The sequence below is a fragment of the Leucopleurus acutus genome (assembly GCF_964270905.1).
Source record: "Leucopleurus acutus genome assembly, chromosome: 13".
NCBI classification, from domain to species: Eukaryota; Metazoa; Chordata; class Mammalia; order Artiodactyla; family Delphinidae; genus Leucopleurus; species Leucopleurus acutus.
Window position 1 is genome coordinate 18,101,225 of NC_139155.1, and position 26,676 is coordinate 18,127,900.

The following is a 26,676-nucleotide window of genomic DNA, read 5'->3' on the forward strand; positions in this document are numbered from 1 at the left end:
GAGACCACCATCACCCTGATTCCAAAACCAAACACAAATGTCACAAAGAAAGAAAACTACAGGCCAATATCACTGATGAACATAGATGCAAAAATCCTCAACAAAATACTAGCAAACAATCCAACGGCACATTTAAAGGATCATACACCATGATCAAGTGGGGTTTATTCCAGGAATGCAAGGATTCTTCAATATATGCAAATCAGTCAACGTGATACACCATATTAACAAATTGAAGGTGAAAAACCATATGATCATCTCAATAGATGCAGAGAAAGCTTTCGACAAAATTCAACACCCATTTATGATAAAAGCCCTGCAGAAAGTAGGCATAGAGGGAACTTTCCTCAATAAAGGCCATCTATGACAAACCCACAGCCAACATCGTCCTCAATAGTGAAAAACTGAAAGCATTTCCACTAAGATCAGGAACAAGACAAGGTTGCCCACTCTCACCACCATTATTAAACATAGTTTTGGAAGTGTTAGACACAGCAAACAGAGAAGAAAAAGAAATAAAAGGAATCCAAATCGGAAAAGAAGAAGTAAAGCTGTCACTGTTTGCAGATGACATGATACTATACATAGAGAATCCTAAAGATGCTACCAGAAAACTACTAGAGCTAATCAATGAATGTGGTAAATTATCAGGATACAAAATTAATGCACAGAAATCTCTTACATTCCTATACACTAATGATGAAAAATCTGAAAGTGAAATTAAGAAAACACTCCCATTTACCACTGCAACAAAAAGAATAAAATATCTAGGTAAAAACCTACCTAATGAGACAAAAGACCTGTATGCAGAAAATTATAAGACACTGATGAAAGAAATTAAAGATGATACAAATAGATGGAGAGATATACCATGTTCTTGGATTGGAAGAATCAACATTGTGAAAATGACTCTACTACTCAAAGCAATCTACAGATTCAATGCAATCCCTATCAAACTACCACTGGCATTTTTCACAGAACTAGAACAAAAAATTTCACAATTTGTATGGAAACACAAAAGACCCCAAATAGCTAAAGCAATCTGGAGAACGAAAAATGGAGCTGGAGGAGTCAGGCTCCCTGACTTTAGACTATACTACAAAGCTACAGTAATCAAGACAGTATGGTACTGTCACAAAACAGAAATATAGATCAATGGAACAGGATAGAAAGCCCAGAGATAAACCCACCCACACATGGTCACCTTATCTTTGATAAAGGAGGCAAGAATATACAGTGGAACAAAGACAGCCTCTTCAATAAGTGGTGCTGCAGGTACGTGTAAACTGGACAGGTTCGTGTAAAAGTATGAAATTAGGACACTGCTTAACACCATACACAAAAATAAGCTCCAAATGGATTAAAGACCTAAATGTAAGGCCAGACACTATCAAACTCTTAGAGGAAAACATAGGCAGAAAACTCTATGACATAAATCACAGCAAGATCCTTTTTGACCCACCACCTAGAGAAATGGAAATAACAAAAATAAATAAATGGGACCTAATGAAACTTAAAAGCTTTTGCACAGCAAAGGAAACCATAAACAAGACGAAAAGACAACCCTCAGAATGGGAGAAAATATTTGCAAATGAAGCAACGGACAAAGGATTAATCTCCAAAATTTACAAGCAGCTCATGCAGCTCAATAACAAAAAAAGAAACAACCCAATCCAAAAATGGGCAGAAGACCTAAATAGACATTTCTCCAAAGAAGACATACAGATTGCCAACAAGCACGTGAAAGGATGCTCAATATCATTAATCATTAGAGAAATGCAAATCAAAACTACAATGAGATATCATCTGACACCAGTCAGAATGGCCATCATCAAAAAATCTGGAAACAATAAATGCTGGAGAGGGTGTGGAGAAAGGGGAACACTCTTGCACTGCTGGTGGGAATGTGAATTGGTACAGCTACTATGGAGAACAGTATGGAGGTTCCTTAAAAAACTACAAATAGAACTATCATACGACCCAGCAATCCCACTACTGGGCATATACCCTGAGAAAACTATAATTCAAAAAGAGTCGGGCTTCCCTGGTGGCGCAGTGGTTGAGAGTCCGCCTGCCAATGCAGGGGACATGGGTTCGTGCCACGGTCCAGGAAGATCCCACATGCCGCGGAGCGGCTGGGCCCGTGAGCCATGGCCACTGAGCCTGCGCGTCCGGAGCCTGTGCTCCACAACGGGAGAGGCCACAACAGTGAGAGGCCCGCGTACTGCAAATAACTAAATAAATAAAGGAAAAAGAGTCATGTGCCAAAATGTTCATTGCAGCTCTATTTACGATAGCCAGCACATGGATGTAACCTAAATGTCCATCAACAGATGAATGGATAAAGAAGATGTGGCACATGTATACAATGGAATATTACTCAGCTATAAAAAGAAATGAAATTGAGTTATTTGTAGTGAGGTGGATGGACCTAGAGTCTGTCATACAGAGTGAAGTAAGTCAGAAAGAGAAAAACAAATATCATATGCTAACACATATATATGGAATCTAAAAAAAAAAAAGGTCATGAAAACCTAGGGGTAAGATGGGAATAAAGACACAGACCTACTAGAGAATGGACTTGAGGATATGGGGAGGGGGAAGGGTAAGCTGTGACAAAGTGAGAGAGTGGCATGGACATATATACACTACCAAACGTAAAATAGATAGCTAGTGGGAAGCAGCCGCATAGCACAGGGAGATCAGCTTGGTGGTTTGTGACCACCTAGAGGGGTGGGATAGGGAAGGTGGGAGGGAGGGAGACGCAAGAGGGAAGAGATATGGGAATATGTGTATATGTATAACTGATTCACTTTGTTATAAAGCAGAAAGTAACACACCATTGTAAAGCAATTATACTCCAATTAAGATGTTAAAAAAAAAAAAGAAAAGTTGTTTGTAGGGACCTCCCTGGGGGTGCATTTGTCAAGAATCCACCTGCCAATGCAGGGGACACAGGTTCGACCCCTCGTCCGGGAAGATCCCATATACCGCAGAGCAATTAAGTCCGTGTGCCACAACTACTGAGCCTGCACTCTAGAGCCCGCGAGCCACAACTACTCAGCCCACATGCCACAAGTACTGAAGCCTGCGCTCCTAGAGCCCTTGCTCCACAACAAGAGAAGCCACCACAATGAGAAGCCTGCACATCTCAACGAAGAGGAGCCCCCGCTTGCAGCAACGAAGACCCAATGCAGCCAAAAAAAAAAAAAAAAAGTTGTTTGTAACCAGGGGGAGAGAGAGAGATTAGCAAAATAGTGGGGGCAAAGACCAGATGACAGTAGATCAAAAGGGCAGGAGAGGTGACAAAATGGACAGAGCACACGCTCTTCTTCCTGGGCAAGGAGAGATGAGAGGCTGGACAGTGGAGAGAGGAGACACAGAGGGAAGGAAGAATTTCAAATGAGAGATAATAGCACGTTTCCAGACAGAGGAAGAGAAGTTGAGGATAAAAGTGAGAGAAGAGGGGACTTCCCTGGTGGTCCAGTGGTTGAAACTTCGCCTTCCAATGCAGGGGATGTGGGTTTGATCTCTGGTCAGGGAGCTAAGATCTCACACGCCTCATGGCCAAAAAACCAAAACATAAAACAGAAGAAATATTGTAACAAATTCAATAAAGACTTTAAGAAAAAATGGTCCACATCAAAAAAAATCTTTAAGAAAAAACTGAGAGAAGGGTTATCTAAGGAGCAAGGGGAGTTGAGAGAGGGTGGTAAAGGAAGGATGAAGTAAGGAAGAGGCCTGGGCCTGGGACACAACAATAGCCATCTCACCCTCTGCTGAGATGGAGCAACTGTGTCACGTGGGTGCCTATGCAGCAGGTGCACACCCCGCCCTGCAGAATACAGAGCAGTTGTGAGATCCGTTCAGTCAAGCTGGGCTTCACTTTCATCTGATCGTCAGCACAAGAATGCTCGTAAGTTTGTCCGTTTGTCAAATGAAGGCTAGAGGTGGGTAATTTATAATGTGAGGTCCTTTGCAGATTCCAAATTCTACAACTTGTAATTCTATAAAAATAATGCAGCAAGGTCACTGCTTAAGTGAAATAACTGGTACCATTTATTATGACGAAATTAAGGACTAAACACATGAAGCAGCATAGCTGGTATCATTATTCAACCACAGTTATTGAGTGCCTATATTGAGTGTTCAGATTTTCTAAACTAAAAACTGGGACAGAGCTCAACAAAGGATTTCTTCTGAATCTATGAATTTATTTGACAAGTCTTTAATAGGCATAAAATCAAATCACTCTTAGTTATACATCAAATAAATTGCCTCCACTTAAAAGAATAAAAATGCATGATAAAAGGATCTATGTGAGAATTCTGGGGTATATGGCTTTTGGCCAGATGAAGCCCTCTACTACTTGCTATGGGAAACAATAAAAGAAATGGATGCAAAAACCCCTTTCTTCAAGCTACTCATAATGTGCATAATTGAGGAGCTGTAAGTGACTAAAAATCACATGTAGAGGCATATCTAATCTTTGCTATGAAAAAATTCTAAAACCTCTTACTCTCCAAATTAATCATATTTTCCCATCAACTTAGAATTTTATTAAAAAATCTCTAATCCTTTATTTGTTATGTATTATCTCACTACTAGCCCTTAAGAACATAATAAAATTGCCTTAAATTTAAAAATTATATTTTAATTTCATTATATTTCCAGAGGTACTTTATCTTCCTTTCTAACTGAGCTTTGATAGTCAGTAGTTTATGAGAGCTTCAATTTTTCTATTCTGAGATTAGTAAAGAATATTTTTTGTATAGCAGAAATTAACACAACATTGTAAATCAACTATACTTCAATTTTAGAATACTTTTGCAAAATGAATAACAAACCCTTAAAGTATTCATTTCAGAACAAGTATATATCATACTTGTGTGTGTGCTATACTGCTTTTCTCTCAGTTTAGTAACATCTGTGCATTTCTACACTTTTGTATTTTGTGCTACTGCATCAAATATAGTAGTGTAAAGTGAGTCAGTGTTTATATGGTGATCAAACTGAGTCAAGCATGGCATGCTCCATGCTGGTTGGTCTGTATATGAGGGTCTTCACAAGGATATTCAAGTTCAGTAACACAGGAACTGATAACTAAATTTTAACAATGAATTCTGAGGAAACTTCAGTGATGTTTACCCGTCCAAACCTCGAAAAAAGTTAGTTCTACTTTCTTAGTGTCTAGGATATTTTTAACTGAGGATGCTGTATTATTTATAGTCTCAGCAATTAAATGTAAATTACTAAGAACCCTCTGTACTTCTGCCTCTAACAACAATCATCTAGAGAGCTGGATGATGCCTTCTGGAAGATCACCTAGGACAGCGGTCCCCAACCTTTTTAGCACCAGGGACCAGTTTCTTGGAAGACAATTTCTCTATGGACCGGGGCGGGGGTGGGGGGTGGGGAAGGATGGTTTTGGGATGATTCAAGTGCATTGATTTATTTTTTTTAACATGTTTATTGGAGTATAATTGCTTTACAATGTTGTGTTAATTTCTGCTTATAACAAAGTGAATCAGCTATACGTATACATATATCCCCATACCCTCTCCCTCTTGCGTCTTCCTCCCACCCCTCTAGGTGGTCAAAAAGCACGGAGCTGATCTCCTTGTGCTATGAAGCGCATTGATTTATTATGGTGTCTCTGAAGTCAAACCTCTCTGCTAATGATAATCTGTATTTGCAACCGCTCCCCAGTGCTAGCATCACTGCCTCAGCTCCATCTCAGATCATCAGGCATTAGACTCTCATAAGGAGTGCGCAACCTAGATCCCTCACATGTTTAGTTCACAGTAGGGTTTGCGTTCCTATGAGAATATAATGGCGCTGCTGATCTAGCAGGAGGCAGAGCTCAGGCAGTAATGCGAGCAATAGGGATACTGCTTCATCTGTATTTACATCTGGCCGTAAATACAGATAAAGCTTCACTTGCTCACCTGCTGCTCACCTCCTGCTGTGCGGCCCAGTTCCTAACAGGCCACAGACCGGTGCTGGTCCATGGCCCAGGGGGTTGGGGACCCCTGATCTAGGAGACTGACAAAGGCAAAACAAAGTGCAACGAGATGGGAGAGAATCTAGAGGAATTCATTTCTTAAATGTTACCTTATTGTACTTCTTAGTCTGCTTATTCATAAACACAAAATTAATTCAATGTTGCAACAATCTTGTTGCTAATATATCTGTGTTCTAGAAAGAATACAGTTTAATTCCTATATAATAAAATAGCTTTATTTGTTACAGCGATGCAAAATCTGGTGATAGAACTATTTTGAATAACTATGTTTTGAAGGATATGTATGCTATAGTCTCTCACAGGCAATGAAATCTAAGTAATTTTCTTGTATTATTAATGGATACCACTGTATTTTTAACAATATCCCTGGAACTAAAATGTAAATATTAGGAAATATTTAAATCTGACTATAAAGTTTACACGGCAGCTAAAACTGTAATTTTTAAAATATGGAACCATAAATGGATCAAAATTCCCAAAGCAATCCTGAGGAAAAAGAACAAAGCTGGAGGCATAACACTTCCAGACTTCACATTATATTACAGAGCTACAGTAATCAAAACAGCATGGTACTGGCACAAAAACAGACACATAGATCAATGAAACAGAATAGAGAGCCCAGAAATAAATCCACACACCTAGGGTCGATTAATCTATGACAAAGGCAGCAAGAATATACTATGGGAAAAGAAAGTCTCTTTGCCAAGTGGTATTGGGAAAGCTGGACTGCTACATGTAAATCAATGGAATCAAAACACTTCCTCACACCATATACAAAAATAAACTAAAAATGGTTTAAAGACCTAAATATAGACATGACACTATTAAACTCCTAGAAGAAAACATAGGTAAAACATTCTTTGACATAAAATGTAGCGATATTTTCTTAAATTAGTCACCCAAGGCAAACGAAATAAAAGCAAAAATAAATAAATGGAACACACTCAAACTTTAAAGCTTTTGCACTGCAAAGGAAGCTATTAACAAAACAAAAAGACAACTTACAGAATGGGACAAAATATTTGCAAATGATGTGACTGAAATGGAGTCCATATCTGAAATATAAACTCAATATCAAAAAAACAAACAACCCAATTAAAAAATGGACAGAAGACCTACATAGCATTTTTCCAAAGAAGACATACAGATGGCCAACAATACAAATCAAAACCACAATGAGGTATAACCTCACACTGGTCAGAATGGCTATCATCAAAAAGTCTACAAATAATAAATGCTGGAGAGAGTGTGAAGAAAAGGGAACTCTCTTACACTGTTGGTGGGAATGTAAATTGGTGCCGCCACTATGGAAAACAGTATGGAGGTTCCTTAAAAAACTAAAAATAGAGCTACCATATGATCCAGCAATTCTACTCCTGGGCATAAATCCAGAAAAAAACAAAAACTTTAATTTGAAAAGATACATGCACCCCAATGTTCACAGCAGCACTATTTACAATAGCCAAGACATGGAAACAACCCAAGTGTCCATCAACAGACAATTGGATTAAGAAGATGTGATATATATATATATATATATATATATATATATATAACTTAGCCATAAAAAAGAATGAAATATTGCTATTTGCAGCAACATGGGTGGACCTAGAGAATATTATACTTAGTGAAGTAAGTCAAACAGAGAAAGACAAATATCACTTACATGTGTAATATTAAAAATAATACAAATGAATTTGTATATGAAACAGAAACAGAGTCACAGACATGAAAACAAATTTATGGTTACCAAAGGGGAGAGGGAGGGAAAGAGGGACAAATTAGGAATATGGGATTAACAGATACAAATTAATATACATGAAAGAGATAAGCAACAAGGATTTACTGTATAATGCTGGGAACTATATTCAATATGTTGTAATAACCTATAATGGAATATAATCTGAAAAAAAACTGAGTCACTTTGTTGTACATCTGAAATTAACACAATATTGTAAATCAACTACACTTCAATTTAAAAAATTATGTTATTTTTGTATCTTTTACTAAATAAAATATAGATAAATATCCACAGACACATAAATGACTCCAGGAAGATCCAGGATATTTCAATTAATACAAAGAAGACGATTTTTTAATTTTTAGAAAATAATCATAGTATTATATGTAAAATGATTATCTTTGTTTCCATGTCTCTGAAATAAAATTATAAACGTGTTATATTTCACATACACATACATATGTACATAAATACATATATATACATACATATTACAGAAAGGACTTAGGGAAGCTTATAGAACATAGTTCAGTAAAAAGATAGAAAAGGAAGATAAGCTTGAGGTGTGATGATGAGATAAAGAGAATGGAGATGTAAGCCATAACTACTAAAGTGAGGTGGGGAATTTGATTTTGAGCTGCCCAATGACCAAAGCAAAATGTTTACATTAACTCTGGCTAAGTATAATTAAAAACAAAAAACATATACTCGTTCCTTAGGACAAAACGAACAAAAAATGCCTGTCATCTGGATTTGAAAGAAATGTTTTTATTGAGTCCTTACAGAAGGGACCCTAAACAATGGACATCAGTATGACGCTTACAGTAACTGCACTGTCAACCTTCTTAAGACACTCACATGGCAGGTTCCTCAGTGCAAACTGCAGGCAAAACACTGACAAGGAACTTGGGGAAGGGAACGCTGAAGGAGGTCAGACAATGTGGTCCAAACAGGCAGCTCTCTGATGGTTTAGCTTAATCTAGGGATATAAACTAGAATATGTAGAGGGATAAATGGACCCTGTGTTTTTTAAACTAACTTCTAATTGTTCTGGTTTTTTTCAATGGAGTTTTAGATAAAAGTCAATTAATGAACAGCTTGAAATTAAAGTCTCTGGCAGGCATTCTGTGCTACTGTCTAAGGGCAAGTCTTTAAAAATTAAGTGCATCACTGGAATGCAGGAGCTGAAGGGCTGTCTTTAGATGTTTCCTTGGAAATTCTGAGTTTACTCAATATGTAAACAGAAAGGCATTCTAGGATACAGGCTCTGACATAACAGAACATGGTCACAAAGGACAATGACTCAGGTTTTGTTTTCTTGATTTCGGATTATTAGAGCACTTGTTTTCGAACTTTAGTGTGCATAAGAATCATCAGGCTTCGTGACAGTCTGATGCAGTGGCTCTCGGGGGAGCCTAGAAATCAGGTAATTCTCTTGAAGATAGTCCAGGAACTACACTTAGAGATCATTATTCCTCAGAGGGCCTAACAGAGAATGAGCACTTAATACCTGTGTTTAGTGTCCTTAGTTCTCTCAACTAACAGGCACTGAATGTATTTTAATATTGACATGTGTGAGCTCTTTCCCAAGACATTCTTGAGAGTCGCCAAATCTGTAAAACAACTGAGTCTATAAACTGCATATGGCCGTCCTTCAGTATCTACAGATGTTCAAACCCTTACATGAAAGGCCTTATGACAGTTGGCTGTCCGTTTCCACAGGTCCCACATCGGCAGATTCAACCACCCGCTCCGCAGATGGAAATTCTTCTGAGGACTCTCAATTCCACGTTGATCTCAGTCCTACAAACAGGTATGTTCCTCTTGAACAACTGCTCTATTTCTACCATCTGAACATTGTGACTTAGGTATTGATGGTCTGCCCCTCTTGGCACACTGGATGCTAAGAAGTTTAGATACAAACATATGGCTCAAGTCTGGCAAATTATTCATCTCTGCGGTCTATAACCTCATATTTTAATATCAACAAGTGAGTTTCGGGTCAGTAAGAAGACAATTATATCAAATTTTACTGGCATGTGTTCTAATCCATTTCTGTTTTCAAGCAGAAGATATTACAAGAAGCTTTAACAACTGACGGAAAAATATTACACGAACAAACTTAGAAAAATCAAACTTTCTGTATCAATCCTTCTTTCTTTCATTGTACTTACAATTTATAGCTTAAACTTAAATATGTTTTGAGTAAATATGTCAGAGGACAAAGAAATTTACTTAACAACATACTTCAGTGGATGGCTTCACCACTCATTAAATTGTATATTAAGTCATTTAATCATTAATAAACCTGAATAAATGAACGAATAAACAAACAAACCTGAATAAACTGACTATTGGTATGTAGCAACATACAATACAGAGGTCAGCCTAAGCTTAAAGCCAAGACTTTCATAGCACCAGTAAAGTGGAAATTTTAAATACAATCTGAAAAATAACTGCCAAGTTACTAACAGTAAAGAAAATCTTAGAGAAATTACCACGTTCAAGTTTTAAAATTCTGAACCCAGATGCGTATCAGAATCACAAGCCTACTTGTCAAGGTTATAAAACAAAACAAATCTAAAAAACAAGAAAACCAATCTTAGGATCATTCCACATTTGACGATGCTACTTCATCTTGGTACTCAGAAAATAGAGAAATTTATGTATAACCCAAATGAGAGTACTTCTGATTTTTAAATATTCAATGACTTCAGGATACTAGAATAGTTCTTAATTGAATTAATACAACTTTAGATGTGAAGAGCATCTTTATAACATTGACCAAAATTTATTTAATATTTTGGGAAGTAAACCAATTTTTTTACATATATGAAAATGATAATAATGCCATCCTATAGTTTTTATGCATATAAAATTCTTTAAAATAAATATTAACTAATTTCTTACACAAATTTTGGGTTTTCACATTATTGCTCAGATGGAGAGACCCCCCTCCCTGGAAACTAATATTCTCTGAATACCTAAGTCACAAGTATTCTGCTAGGTGCTTTGACAAATATCATCTCATTAAAAAAAACAACAGTAAATGAAGTTTTATAGTTTTTTATGACCTACCAACCATAAGAACTGAATATTGGTATGTAGCAACATTATAGAGGTTAGCCTAAGCTAAAACCCACAGCATCTTTAAGAAAGGGCAAAGGAAAGAAGAAAACAAACAAACAAGCAAAAAGAATACAACATTATATAAAGATTTTAAAAACAAATTTCACCTGACTGGACCACAGATATTCACATCACTGACTTTGACTAGAGTTTCACTAGTTTGACTAGTGAAAGGCATTTATTTATAAGTAGAGGGCAAATAAGTGCTGTAAGGCACGTACAATGGTACAAACATGGCAGGTTTTCAATAAAATAAGTTTTACTTCTGTTGATATGTTAATATGTTTGTTGTTGTTCATTTATCAATCTAGTACAAATCAGCCTAAATAAGTAGCATGGCATCGCCCTGTAAAACTCTGGAGGTCCCACCTAAGCTTAGTGTTCTCTGAAGTCCTCCATGATTTATTATCTGTTCCAACTAATTTAGTACAAGCCTTACATTGTTATTCATCTTTCTAACTTTATGCACTGACTTTTTATGGCTTATATCTTCACAGCTCTAATAATATCGAATACAATTTAATAAGAGGTAGTTAACTACCTCAATTTATAACTACTTGTTATAAATCCTATGTTTCATGAGATTATATCTTATCAACTATGTTCTGGAAAGAGAATTACACGTGTTTGCTCAACTCTGCTGACTCGCCACTGCTTGCAGAATAATAACCAAATTTCTGTGTATGGAACTCAAAGCCCTATCCTGTGGCCCTATGCTAGACTTCCATCCTACCTACATTCCAGCCACTACCACAGAGCATTTGCCAAACTCACTGTATACTTTTGTACCTCCAAACACTGGTCAGTATGATTCTTTCTGCAATTCCAGATGGCACACACTTACTTATTCTGCAAAGCTCACCCCATCAACTCTTCAGTGAAGCTTTCCCAGAACCCACCACCACTCCTACCACCACCCCCCAAACCCCTGCGGAGGGCAAATTCTTCTTCCGTTTGGCAGCCACTTTTATCAAAGTACTTTTCTCCTTTAGTAAAAGGAAATTATTATTATTAGTCTGCCTTCTCCTTTGTGAAACTTTCCAAGACTCCATTATTATTATTATTATTATTATTATTATTCTGCTTCCTCTTCTGTGAACTCTCTAAGCCTCCCATATCCAGAGTTAAGCACTACATTTATTGCCCAACCCTGTCCCTCATACGTAGTTCTCTCCCAGCACATAACACAGCACCCTGGCATTACTTATCTTTATAATTACCTGCCATACACAGATGTAGAGAACAAACGTATGGACCCCCAGGGGGGAAAACCACGGGGGGCTGGGGGTGTGTGCTGAATTGGTTGATTGGGATTGACACGTATACACTGATGTGTATAAAATTGATGACTAATAAGAACCTGCAGTATAAACAAACAACAAAACAAAACAAAACAAAAAATAATTACCTGCCCTATTAGACACTGTGCTCCTTGAGGACATCATCTCATTCATCATTGCACCCCCAGAGCCTAGTGAGCACTTGATACACAGTAGATGTTCAATAAATATTATTAAATTAACAAACAAAATACAATTGCTTTCTGCCAAATCAGAAAAGAACTGGTACCGAGCATTCCATTTAGACACCTGCCTCCTTAGCATTCAAGCAGAAACCTTGCTCTCCAGTGATTAAACAAGAGCAAACCAAAGTGGATGTGCAGAAAGTAAGGTGACTGAAGGAACTGGGGAGAAGTCAGGCTTCCAGCAAGGGCAAAGGTAGGCCCTTTACATGTTGAACAATTCCCTCACGTTAGCTCCAGGGGGGTTATTTACACAGCAGTGACTGCTGTAAGCAATGCTTTGCTAACCTTCAGTAAGATAATCCCTAATGAAATTGCTTCCTCACCTCCACTAAGTGACAGATAAATGTCCATTTTTGCATAGACATTTCCTTAGAGAATAATCGACTGGGAATATAACAACTACATGTATTTTTAACATCAGTTAATTATACAAAAGCATTTAATATATATAATTTCTAATGAAAAGAACACAAACCAGAATTAATGTGGCATGATATTAAAAAATTACTGTATCCTAACATGCCTATTCTATATCACAAGAAAATATCTGTACACATGTATACTACAGCATAGTCTTTTTCTATGTGTTCTTGATTTAACTTCTGGATGGTATAAATCAGAAACAGCAAAATGAAGAGACTAGAATGTAAAACCTACTGTAAATATGATGAAAGATACGGGAAGACGCAGAGTACAATTAATTCAGCAAATATTTTTGAAATGCCAGGAAATACAAAAGGCATAAAGATGCATAGTGTAACGCCACTGCTTTCAGGAAACTTATCTGAAATAAAGCCTTCCACTACAATATACTCACAGAACCGAGCAAACATAAGTAAGGATAGCATTGAGCTTGTCTTAAAAAGAAAAATGTTATGTAACTATGACTAACTGGTTGCTCTGTTTTCTACAAAAACAATTATCTTCAACAGATTTTAACACTCTTTCTACTGAACACATGGAGGTAAAAAAATTTTTAGGGACCTCCCTGGTGGCGCAGTGTTAAGAATACACCTGCCAATGCAGAGGACATGGGTTCGAGCCCTGGTACGGAAAGATCCCACATGCTGCGGAGCCACTAAGCCCGTGCGCCACAACTACTGAGCCTGCGATCTAGAGCCGGCGAGCTACAACTACTGAGCCCACGTGCCACAACTACTGAAGCCTGGGTGCCTAGAACCCGTGCTCCACAGCAAGAGATGCCCACGCACTGCAACGAGCAGCGCCCGCTCGCCGCAACTAGAGAAAGCCCGCGTGCAGCAACGAAGGCCCAATGCAGCCAAAAATAAATAAATATATTAAAAAAAATTTTTTTAAACAAAATGTACCTCAAGCTATAAACATTCTGAGAGCCAAAAACTACTTTAAGAGAAAAATAAACATAAGGTGACTACATTTTGACATTTAAAAAATCTTCACTTCGTAATAATTAAATGCTCTACACATACAAATTATTAGAGTTATACTTCACATATACAACATTGTTTATAAAAGTTTTAACTGTTCTTGACTTCTTTGAACTGCTCTTGGCCTGTTTTCTTAGAGGGAAAACACTTATACTTAGTAGGACAATATGCAAATGCTGGCCTTTATATCAAAAATAAAATTTACCAGCAAAAAGTTGGCATAAAGGTTTCTATTGGCTGAAAAGTATATCTTCCTCCTCTAAGTTATAGCTTCCTAACTCTCTCTTTTGTAATGTAAAAGCTAATTTGAGTAATGGATATAAGAATACAGACATATTTAATAGATGCTATCTCTTACTCATTTGAGAAAACCTCTTCACAACACAATTTCAAACAGTGGTTTTATTATAGTTGTGTTTTTGACTAAATATAAGGTGCTTAAATTGTTTTAGAAAGTAAGCAGATATTAATTCATAATTGGAATTCTAATTGGGCACAACTACTAACTCATCCTGCTCAAAAAATTGTTTTAAATTATTTGTTACTAAAAATTATTTATTTTGCATGCTATTGAAGGCTTCTTTACCTGCAGATGGCTGGGAAACATTCCTGAAGACCTTTCTTTTTAACTAAAGATCCTTCAAGGCAGTACATAATGATGTCCATAACCTTTACAGAAAAGACACAAATCTAAAATTAGTTTCAAATACTTAATTTTCCATAATTTAAATTATTAACTTAGGCCTCATTTGCATTAAAATTCTACATAGTTTGATTTTGATATTTACTTTAAAACTACAGTATATTTACTAAAATTACAGTGTACTTACTTTATACTATAGGCCATCCTTTCTCTTACCTGTGAAAACCATTTTTTAAAGACAGCACACAGTAAAATAAAGAAACCAGACTTGTTTACTTGAAAGGCAATTCCTATTTATGTACAGGATAGGTAGCTTTTATTCAAGCACACTCTATGTTCTGTTTTACTTATAGTGAAAGATACGGAAGAGACTATAACCTTTAAAAACTGCTCTAATACCGTCCATTCCATGTGAATGGTAAATGGACATAGCAATCATTTTGATTTTTGAGGAAATTTAAATCAAGTCTCCAGAAATGATACAAAAGTTCATTCATTTTAGTCATCTCTTTCTTTCTTTTAGAGGTGCTGGAAATAAAGATGCTGATTTATATTACTACACTAGAATATTTAATTTAGCTGTGGATGTACTGATATAATTTAAAACAGAATATTCTTACCTCCACAAGAAGATCCACGACATCCGTGGGCATCTTTTCAATAAGAATTTCAATGACTCTCAGAATTTCCCCTTTAGCTCGGGCAAGAGTTGTGGTGTGCATATTCTGCTGGGATTGGGTATTTGCTGCAAGAGCAGTATGTCTGTGCACCTAGAAAAATATTTCCATGTTGCAGATATGGTCGACACTTGATAGACTTTTACATTTCTAGCCACTGGTTTTTCACTTACTAATACAACAGAAAAAAAAATCAACAAAAACAAATGTCTTGGGGTGGGTCAGGAAACATTTTTAATTACAAAGAAAGTACTTAGTACAATAAACACTCAGTATGTATTCCCTAATAGAATTCTAGTTCTTGGGCATTATATGAGACTTTAATACAATATCACCATGACATTTTAAAAAGGGACAAACAGAAGGTTTGTGAATCCTGCATATTCAGCATTGAGGTGGGTAGCAGTTAGGAGACACCAGCGCGTATAAGACATGATTCTTGTTCTCAAGTAATAATGGTAAATGATGCTTACATAGCACTTACTGTGTCCCGGGCACCATTCTAGGTGCTTTATAATCAAGTTGGGAAATTAAAAAAAAACATACCTCCAAAAATAATGAACACTGTGTAAACACAGCTGACCCTTGAACAATGCTGGGAGTTAGGGGCGCCAACCCTCCACGGAGTTGAAAATCCGTGTACATCTTACAGTTGGCCCTCTGTGTCCAAGGATCCAACCATCCACAAGAATGTTCAGTCCTGTAGTATTTACTACTGAAAAAAATTCACATATAAGTGGACCTGCGCAGTTCAAACCCATGTTGTTCAAGGGTCAACTGTAATGTAAGTTCAGTGTGATTTTGCTTCCTTGTACAAACTGTAAGTCTTAACAGTTCAAAGGAGAAACAGCATTAACAGGCCCTGGGTCAGCCATGCAGGAGTGGGCATGGGGATGGGGTTAGGGACAGCTGTCATGGTGAGAAATACTTCAGTATTTTACTCTAAACCTCTAAGTGAAGTGGAAAACTTTTTTTTAAAAGGTAATAAATGTGGACTATTACATTAAAATATTAGTTAGAACACTAAGAATGTGGGAATCATTGGCAATTAGTTAGACCATTAACATTAAAATATTTAAAAATTACCTTTCCAGTCAAATGCTGGGGTAGAACAAACCCCAAGCATGGCTATTCTAACAGTTCATTTAAAAATACTCATATGTAAATGGTGAAAATTAAGTTTAAAAACACAATTAATATAAAATACTTGTTTATCTCTTTAAAGAGGCAATTTAATGCCTGGCCTTTATAAGACCTGTATCTGTATCAGACTAATGTAAGGCTTATACAGTATATTCAATATTAGTATCTCTGTATGTTCCACTGATATGAAAAACTGGTAAAAAAAAAAAACCCCACGTCTAATAAATCTGTTCATTTATACATACATATACTTTATAAAAATCTATACTATCTATAAAATATAGACATATACATATGTATATTTTAAACACAGTGGACTCTCAGTGCACCACTATGCACTATTAGAAAAACATAGCCCCTTAGTCTGCAAATCTATTTTAGGTGTGAATTCAAAGTCCCACTGCCTCATATAAACCCATACAATCTGCTATTAGGCCCTTCTTTCCTCCCTTCTAGCTACATTCATGTCACAAATATTTGCTGCATGCCGATTAAGGATGGCTCTGGGGCAGACATAGGCCCAGCAGGTTGTAGGTTATCAGGGCAGACTCCGAGGTATTTATTTAGTATTTTAAAAATTCATCTTAGCTACAGGAAAAACAACTCAGGCAGAGCCCATACCCCACGGACACTGAGTCTGCACATTATTCATGCTAAAATGGAACAAACCTTTAAAGAAAATTTAGGCGTTTATCTTCCTTGCCTTTTCTCCCACTACTAAGACCTATAGGAAAGACCTTATAATTGGTTCATTGTTCTTTACTAGTTTTTCAGTTAGATGTGGGCAATTAGAGCACTGAGAATTCGGGAATCAATTGGCATTCAAGTCTTTATCTGTGATATGTAATAGGAAAAACAATTAGCAAGTTTATGACTTACATTTTTGTTTACAGTTGGAGAGCCAGTGTTAAATAAGTTTTGTTTTGATTATAGGTAGATACTTACACTTGTAAAATGTGGATACCTTTAATATATTTTAATTTGAACAAGCCTGCTATATTTCAGATTGAGAAATTACTGTAAATACAAATATTTACAAGTGAATTAACGTTGAGAACAGAAATGACTACAAAAGCACAAGTAATGAATGCACTGCCGTGGAATTCTGTGTGCATGCACACAGGTACATACGTATTCATCCCAGCCCTAAATTATTAACTTGCATTGTTCTAGAACAAACTGTAAGGATTATCTATAGATACGGACCCTCGGCTCACAATATGAGATAATTCCTCTAACTGCAAAGATGGAGCACACTGAGACGTTCCTCTCACCTCTTTGGCTATAGTCGTGATGAAGGCGGGTGGTCTGGCCGTGGCAATGAGAGACAGGGCATGCCTCGAGGAGCGGGCAGAGTCAGCTGCAGGGCTCAGAGGCAGCCCCATTGTGATGCTAAACAGGGATCAGAAAAAAAGGAAGAAAGAAAAGAAGCATTAGAAATATAGACTGAAAAGATTAGACACAGCTTATAATGTCAGTTCAAGGTCAATGGGAGCACTCAAACAGTTAGAATATAATGGACTTGCAACAATGAGCAGTGATTAGGAGTCAGGGTGTTCTGGCATCAAATACAAAATCGAATAATTAACCGTGAAGATTGAAAACAGTATGTGCATCTGTCCAAAGTGTTAAAAACGCCTTGTTAACAAATTATCAAGAACTAGTACTGAATACGTATCACATAGCTCCGAATAAGGCAAGAAAGAATATTGTGAAGAGCATTTTCAATTTTTTTCCTTAAAAAACTTAAAGGTAAAAATTTGTTTATAAGGCCAAGTTGAAAGGCTGTATTTAAGGCCTATATCTGAGAGGAAGTAAAACTCACTCTTGTCCATAAAATTACCGAAGAACTGAAAATCACAAAATTATTTTTAGCTTATATATTATTTTTAGTTTGAAATACCCTCAGTAGCGCTAGTTTACCCTACACTCAATACTTTCAGAACCAATCTAATCAGCATTTTCTGCCAGTAGGTATTCAGTATTGTTGCAAAAAATTCTATTAACTGATACTTACTCTCTCTCTATAAAGAACATACACATGACATGGTCCAGGCTATATACAAGAATATGTACATGATGAAATACATCTTTCTAGAGTGAGAGGATGTCATGATAGGATAGTGCTGCTATATTTTCCTTTGCCACTCCTAAAACATAAAAATGATAATACTCTTCTGTTTGTAAGCTTCCTTTTATTTTATATAGACTACTGTGAAAAGTATTAAGACTTTTCTTTCATTAAAACGTGGCATGTGACCCACACATCAACTGTGTACAGGGACTATTTTGTTACTCAGTAAGAGATCCATTATAGCTTCTCTCGCTAGTTAAATAACCTTGGTATTTAAATATCCATATGAAATTATATTAAGATCTGTCCTGCTCCAATTAAATAATCTTTGTGTTTCATGTGTCAAATGAATTACATTTACTAAAAATTTTCAGGAAGTTTACAAGTATCTCTATAATTGATCTAAGAATCATTATTTTAACTTTTAGTTGAAAATAAGGAGGCATCACATAGGTATTCCCATCATTCTTAAAAGGTAAATTGATTATAGAAAATTCTCCTTATTTCTTTGTGACTTTTACATTGCTCAGTCTCTGTCTGATAATATAACTGTCTCTACTCTTTTTTTCCAAACTGAGGGTAGACACAAAGTGGGAACTCAGAGGAGAAGACGATGGAGAGCTTTCCTTTCATGTTTACCACAAAAAAGACAGATGTGAGCTGAGAGAACAAACACACATATCGAGCAATAAACAGAAGGTGCATTGGTGGGTGCATCACCCCCATGGAAGGTCCTGATGCCTTCGGGACCCAATGGGGGCTGGACAGAGATTCTCATCAGGAGAGCAGTTTCTCTTCTGGATTAAACTTTATTATTGAGAATTCAGGAAAAGAAATGTTTACTAGGTGAGTAGTGCTGGGCTAGATTGCTTAAAAAATTATTGTAAAATAAAATTATTGTAAAATTTTAGATCATTATTAAGCTAAGTTTTAAAAAATTCAAAAGCTAAATTTTTCAGATACTCTATGATGTTTCCTGTCATCAATGTGGATGAATAGATGTTGATAATATTGAAAGCCTGAAACAAACAAAAATGGTATGTTAATTGAATAATTCTGAACAAACCTAAATCAACTTTCCTAAGATCAGTAAAACCACAGGATGTTGAAGTTGGAAAGATCCCCTAGGCAACATCCCTGCCAAGCAGTCAGCCAGGGAGAAAGAGTGGCCATTTCCAAGGCGTCCCACCCCACATGTGGGAGGCATGAGAGGAGGAAAAAGAACTGGACAGGAACCGTAGGTAGAGGGTTGAAGTGGAGCTTCCCTGTGCTACTTCATGTCCTCTTGCACCTGCCCAGAACATCCCTATGAGGTGGTGATATCAGCATTTTACGAGGGAGAAATCAGGTCCAGAGAAAGAGCCAAGGTAGCAGCGTAATGTCTCAGGACAGCCGACCTCTGGAGAAAATTAAGGGGGAGGGGCTGGACGATGCTGTGGGTAATTGGATTAATGAATTGCTAACACGACTAAACTCAGCACTTTTGGATGCCTGGCTAGACTGCATCCCTGAGAGAGCTTTCTAGTGGTGTGTTGTAATACATGGACCTCCGGTCTGTTTTACTCAGTATCAACAGCGGATTGAATGAAGATACAGGATGCATGGTTATCGACTGGTATGGAGGTAAAGTTGGAACAGAGAGCAACTGTACTAAATAGCAGAACTGGAAATCAAAAACTCTCAAAAAGATCAAATTCAGCTAAAGAAAGAAGTCTTACATGTGGGTACCGATGACCAACTTTACAGGCAGGTATAGGACAGGCGATGGCCGAGCTTATGAAACAGACCTGAAGGTTGTTGTACTTGAAACTTACATCCGTATGTTGGTGACCTGGCTACCTGCAGGGCTAGGCTGAATCAAGGGAAATACAAGGACAGAGAAGATGTTGCCCCTGCTGCCCTTCCTGGCTCCGGGTGCCCTCCTCATGGATGTGTTTCTCACTAAGAGATGGGGCCTGGCTTCCACAGGACAGGCGTTACAGCATCCTCCTGGAGTCCGTGTAAGTCTTGCCCATTCCCAGCTGTGCTGTCGTGACCTCTTGCAGTTGCAAAGCAGAGTTTTATTCACATAAACAGGATCCTTGCAAACTCACCGCCCACCTCTAAGTCCTCTCTTTCACCCCGTCTCTGTTCCTTGCATGGAGGAGAAAAGTTTAGTGGGATGCTAAGAAGGGGCCAGGGGAGGCGAGGCAGAGGGGAGAAAGAGAGAGAAAGAAAGAATAAATACACATGGATATGCACATGTGTGTGTGCACCTGAGGGTGGGGGAGGTCAGCTGACAGACTTCCAAGGCTCACGCCACAGTGACAAGTGGATATTGTCTCCCTGCCCTCATGCTGTGCCCTGTGGCCACCTAGACTGAATAAGCACAATGTCAGTAAAATGGTTATATTAAAATACCGACTTCACCAGGTTGATGAGAAGACTGAATGAGATAACAAATGCAAAGACATCTGGCCCTGCATCTGACAGTTACAGGTACAGCAGGTGCTTCTTCTCAACCAAAGATGCCTCTTACAAGTAGAAACAAAGTGAAAAGAAAATGAGATCAATGAATGGCAGGTCACTAGTTTCAAGTTAAAGGCTTAGTCACACATTACCCTTCCTCCTCAGCAAATGACCTTGTGAATCTGGGGAAACTGGCAAACTTCTTATAGGAAGAAAAGTGATAAAGTGGGGGTAATGGGGAAGGAAGCGAACCAAAGACATAGAAAAGTGCTGCCCGTTGGATTCCAGCTGTTGGGACGCGACCACCCAACAATCTGTAGAGGCACCAACGTGTGCATTTGAGTGATTCCTGTCATCAGTGTCTGGCAGTCTGAGGGCAGGACTTCAGAATGTGGAAGCAGCTCTTGCTCTGAGGTCAGGGCTCTGCAGTGACCGTCAGAACATTCACAGTGCACAAGCGGGTGGGCTGTGAGCGTGATAACAGAAAGGAGTCGCCCAGGCAACAGGGGCAGAAGAGAAACCTTGTCTCTCCTGCCTACAGCCTCTTCAATGCACCCCTGCCAGAGTAATCTTCCCAAAGCACCAACTTGGGTCCCAAAAAGTTGGGTCCCAACTTTGCTTCCCAAAGCACCGCACTGGGTCCTAGTGCTTAGAAAAATCTTAAACCCCTTGGCTGGAGATTCCAGGCCCTGCATAATCTTGTTTTGCTAATTTATAACTCAGTCATTTCCACACCCATGCTCCCGAGGCCAGACTAATTTCAAAGCTGGTCCCTAAAATTCAATTCCTTTTTTAATCGTAGTATTTTGCTAATGCTTCTCTGCTACCCCTTTCCCCACTAGCACACTCTCCTCCCTCCCCTCTGTTCAATTCTTGTGGAAGCCCACGTGGTATTCTGCAATTGCTACAGCACTCAATTACCATCTATTGAAACAAAAACAACCAACGACAAAACCTGTTCATTCCAGGCCCTTAGCACTGACCCTCATTCTGAACTAGTTTTATACTGTGAACCAATAAACAGGTTAGGACTATGCCTTCTAATCCTGTGTACCACCCCCTACCCACTGCAATGTGCCTAGTACAGCCCTTGGACATAGTGGTAGCTCAATAGTTAAATGAAGGTAAATGAAGTTACCTGGCAAATGCAGCAGGAAAAAAAAAAAATCACTTAAGCCAGTTATTCGACTGAATTGACCAAGAAATGAAGTCAAAGTAATTGATCTGGTGGTCCCAACAGACAAAGTCTAATTCTGCATGTAGTTATCTTGAAAGTCAAAAGTGTACTGGGTGTGTGATATATTTTAATGTGGAATTCTAACTGAAAAGGAAGGATCATACTATCAGAGGCTTGAAATTAAAGGGGATGTCTGCCTTATTCTGGAATCTGGATGTAAACACAGAACTCACTCTTTTCACCTGATCCTGCTTATCTGGCTCTTAAGCAGATCATCTGTTACATAGGTTTATAGGGTGGGTCTTTGTTTCAGTCTTTATTCTGAAAAATATGATATGACACACTCTCAGTTTTACTCAGCATTTCAGTATACACATTCAATATGAAATACCAGAGATGATAGATATTATAAATAAAAACCATGAATAGAAAATAGTCCACTCAGGCCAAGCTCAATCCTTACTTGACTGCTCATTAAATCCTGTTCTAACCCTTACTCCATGGCAGTAAAAGCTTTTTAAAACGTACATGTAAGACCACCTCAGTTAAATGTCACTGTCTACAACTGTCAGACTTCACCCATCTGTCAAATTATGGAATGCCATAAGGGAATATTCAGGGTGGGGGGAACACAACTTTCATAGAATAACCTGCAAATCATAGTCAACACGATTATGGACTGAGTGCTTGTGTCTCCCTAAAATTCAGATGTTGAAGCCCTAAGCCTCAATGTGATGGTATATGAAGACAGGCCTCTAGGAGATAATTAGAGTTAGATAAGGGCATGAAGGTGGGGCCCTTGTGATGGGATTAGTGCCCTTATGAGAGAAACCAGAGAGCTTGATCTACTTCTCTCTTCAAATCTTGGTCACAAAGAAGTCATGTCAGGACACAGCAAGACGGCAGAGCCTACAAGCCAGGAGAACAGACCTCAGAATGAGGTCTTACCAGCACCTTGACCTTGAACTTCCCAGCCTCCAGAACTGTGAAAAATAAATGCCTGTTGTTTAAGTAGCCCAGTCTGTGGTGCTTTGTTATGGCAGCCCAAGTGAACTAAGACAAACAGTAACAGAACATTGAAAACACTCCCCATCTGAAACAAAGACTAAAATTATTTTGAAAATACATAATTACGTATCATCTGGGAATTCCATTCTACCCCCTCCCTGGTAAAATAGGTGTGTTAACAATTGTCTTTAATGAACAACTGTCTTTAATGTAATAGGGAATCAGCAATTCCTCTTTGTCATGTGGGACCTAAATCTGATAAGTTACAGGTGGCACTAACTTCTTAAACTCAAAGGTGGCAATTCCTCCAAGTGCATATCTTTTAGACCTATTTCCTATATATTGTATACATTTACAATGAATAAAATCTATGCCAACATGATTTAGTTAAATGGTTTCCTCCAATTATAAACTTTCTATTAAAAATAAATGTCATGTGAATAGGAAAAATAATCTAAATATTGAAGCCTAAAGCACCTTAGTGTTTGTATGATGTGATCTTTACTCTCCGGCTCTCAAATCTAAAAATTATGATTGAGATCTGAGTTAAAATGTCAATTCTTTTTTCTCCAACTCTGTTTTATATTGTCCAGAAAGAGTCTTTCCAACATATAAGGCTTATCTATGTTATCAGAGCATGTGTGGTTTCCAATGACTGTATGTTTCTCCCTTAAAGTTTGGCAACTGTGAATATTACAGAAAAGCAATGGACTCTGTGTAGTTCATCCACATCCCTCAGTCACAGCAGTATGAGGTGAGAGTCTGGCACCTTCAGCAGCTTGGCCGGCCCTGCTCTGCTGTTCTCTTTCAGAGTAAAGGTCTGCAACATGAACTAGGAAAATGGAATCAGAATCACAGACCACAACACATACAAAAGCACAAGGATTCTTCTGTACTTTTACATAAAACAAAAGTAGGATTTTCTACTGTTTCTAACATTTTATCCGTATGTCCATAACCATGCTGATCTAAAAATCCATGGATTTTTAAAAAAGATAATACTGCGTACATTTCTATTATTTTCACAATCAGCTGGGGATGACTTAACCTATGATTTCAACGAAGTGCAGCCTTCCGTTTTCAATTAAACAGTCCCTCATGAATAAACAGCCCATAACCATTAACTTAAAAATTCCTCACGTAAAATTCTACCTGTGGATCTCTCATTATATAAAGGGTGACATAACCATGCAGTATGGAAGCAGCAGAATGGGAGTCGGGAGACCTAAGTGATAGTCTTAGCTCTCACAGGACTACTGTAACCTCAGACAAGTTGTTTAATCTCTACAACTTATTTTTACTTAATAGCATATTAAGGGCACTGGATTGCATGCTGTTGAAGAAGACTTTTGTCTCTAAAATTCTAGGACTTTATTAAATGTTTATTGCAAATAACAAGGCAAATCATATAACAGGTGTTTGAATACATAAGAATAAACACATAGTATCGAAACATGGCCCAAGCTGTCAAGGAGTTTACTGATATTTAAATGGGCTTCTAGTTTCCAGAAGGCACAAAATTCTTGATGAAAATGATTTCATTACATAGATTTTAAAAATCTGAAAATTCTGAGTTGACCTCTTTTAGGTCCTTTTAATAGGTTGTTTTGAATTTAGTCCTCTGTTGGTCTTTAATTCTCTGGGTATAAGATTTCAAATGCAAGATGGCACAGGGGTGGGAGCGTGGCTTTTGGTGTCAGTGAGACCTGGGTTTGAACCTCACCTTTTCCTGGACAAGAGAAAGCACCTGTCTCAGATTCGTTTTATGATCTTTTATAGTCATTTTTACACTCTTTTAATAAAGAAAAAGGTAAAACCAATCCTCTCTTTGAACCCAATTCTATTCCCCAGAGATAATGAGTAAGGCAATTATGTTCAAGTTTTTGACTGGAGCATCCCAGGGTTTAATTTCTGCAAGAAATTAATAAATAAAATTAGCTAAAAACAATGCTTAGTTTCATGTCCCTATGTGTGCAGCTGTCCCTCAGCCTCTTTGGGGTGTGCCTGAGCTTTCCCCGTCTGTCCTTTTGCATGTCGTAGTTATTCTTCCCACCTCTCCTCGCAATCATTCAAAGGAAAGATTCAGATGAAATTCTTCCTTGGGTACTGTCTGGGTAACCCCTGTGATTCATCTGCCATGCTCTGAATGTCCATACCTTTTACTCTCCTTCTTTCCTGTAAGATCTTATCTTTCCTGTAAGACTGCAAGTCACGTGAAGGGTCTTTGTTTCATGAAAGTTTGTCACTACATATAATACCTAACACTGTCCCTTCCACATATTAGCTACTCAATAGATGCTTGCTTAGTTAATAAATGTAGTTTAAAATTGGGTAAAATGTTTGAAAACACTGGAAAACAGCTGGTTTTATTTTGATTCCAAAGATGAAAATTCTAAGCCATATTTCTAAAATAAAAGCATTATTGGGCTTCCCTGGTGGCGCAGTGGTTGAGAGTCCGCCTGCCGATGCAGGGGACACGGGTTCGTGCCCCGGTCCGGGAGGATCCCACATGCCATGGAGCGGCTGGGCCCGTGAACCATGGCCGCTGAGCCTGCGTGTCCGGAGCCTGTGCTCCGCAACGGGAGAGGCCACAACAGTGAGAGGCCCGCGTACCGCAAAAAAAAAAAAAAAAAAAAAAAAAAAAAAAAAAGCATTATTAATTCTGGGAAAATGCTCTATTAGTCTTGAGCCATATACAGTTTTTCAGGAGGCCTCTCAGGAGTCATCTCTGACAGAGGATGTCAACACAGGGGAGAGAAGGAAAGAGAGAAACTCTGCCATCACATGTATTCCTCAGAACTAGATACCAACCTGAGTGAGCTGCCCTACCTTGAACCCCCTCCTTCATAAACTCACAAGAATTGAAATAAAGAAGGAAACACTGCTTATGTTTTTTTCTTTTTAAAAAGCACAAGCCTAACACAAAAGCTTCTCCATAAAGCAAGCTTAAGATCGCAGTCAGCAGCAAGGCGGCCAAGTGGTGTTATCGTGTGCACAGAGAAGTGGGCACAGAAGGGCGGCCCCACAGGCACTGTGAGGGTAAGATGCACAGTCACCCTGCTGCTCTATCTCGCCCCATCTCAGTCCTTCTGCAGCCTGTACCAAGTGTGTCGTGGATGTAACAGGTCATTTTCAATCTAAATCTTGTTATAGATTAATAAGCAAACATTTTCTTGCTTATTATACAATTTATCATGATGAAAATTACATTGGACTCCTCAAGGCTACACGCTGATACATTCATTTATTCAGAGCTGTGTGTAGAGAGTTATACTAGTCTTCATGACAGAAAAGGATGTAATAGCAAGATTTAAATTACCTACTGAAAGCTAAAGTATTGGTGTCTGTGGACATACTCCATGTAGATAAAACACAGCACATCTTTATGTTTGCTGATATAAGCTTCATGTGAACTTATTTAAACACAAAATAAAACAAAATGTTAGATGGTTAGTCTAAAATAGAAACCCATTACTTCTCCCAGGCAACAAAACGAGACTGCACACTATTGAAATTGTTTTTGATCAGATTTGAAAATAGGCTATAAAATTAGGTCAAAGTAAAATTCTGGACAATCAAAATTATTAAAGTCTTCTCAAGGTAACCAGGAGAGCTGAGGTAAAAGAAGCCACTCTGTTGACTCCTTGGAGGGTGTCCACGGCAGTTGCAGCCAAGGGGAG

At 37.9% G+C, this 26,676-nt stretch overlaps 1 protein-coding gene across 6 annotated transcripts in view; it reads right to left on the bottom strand.

Moving 5' to 3' along the window:
- WDR7 (WD repeat domain 7) overlaps positions 1–26,676 on the bottom strand; it is a 383,698-nt gene that overhangs the window by 89,995 nt on the left and 267,027 nt on the right. For all 6 annotated transcript variants that reach the window (XM_082853270.1, XM_082853266.1, XM_082853267.1 and 3 more), the window contains 3 exons: positions 17,564–17,681; positions 15,090–15,239; positions 14,413–14,495 (listed from right to left, as the gene is read on the bottom strand). In XM_082853270.1, coding sequence (XP_082709396.1) covers positions 14,413–14,495; positions 15,090–15,239; positions 17,564–17,681 — 351 coding nt within the window. The remainder of the gene's footprint in view (positions 1–14,412; positions 14,496–15,089; positions 15,240–17,563; positions 17,682–26,676) is intronic.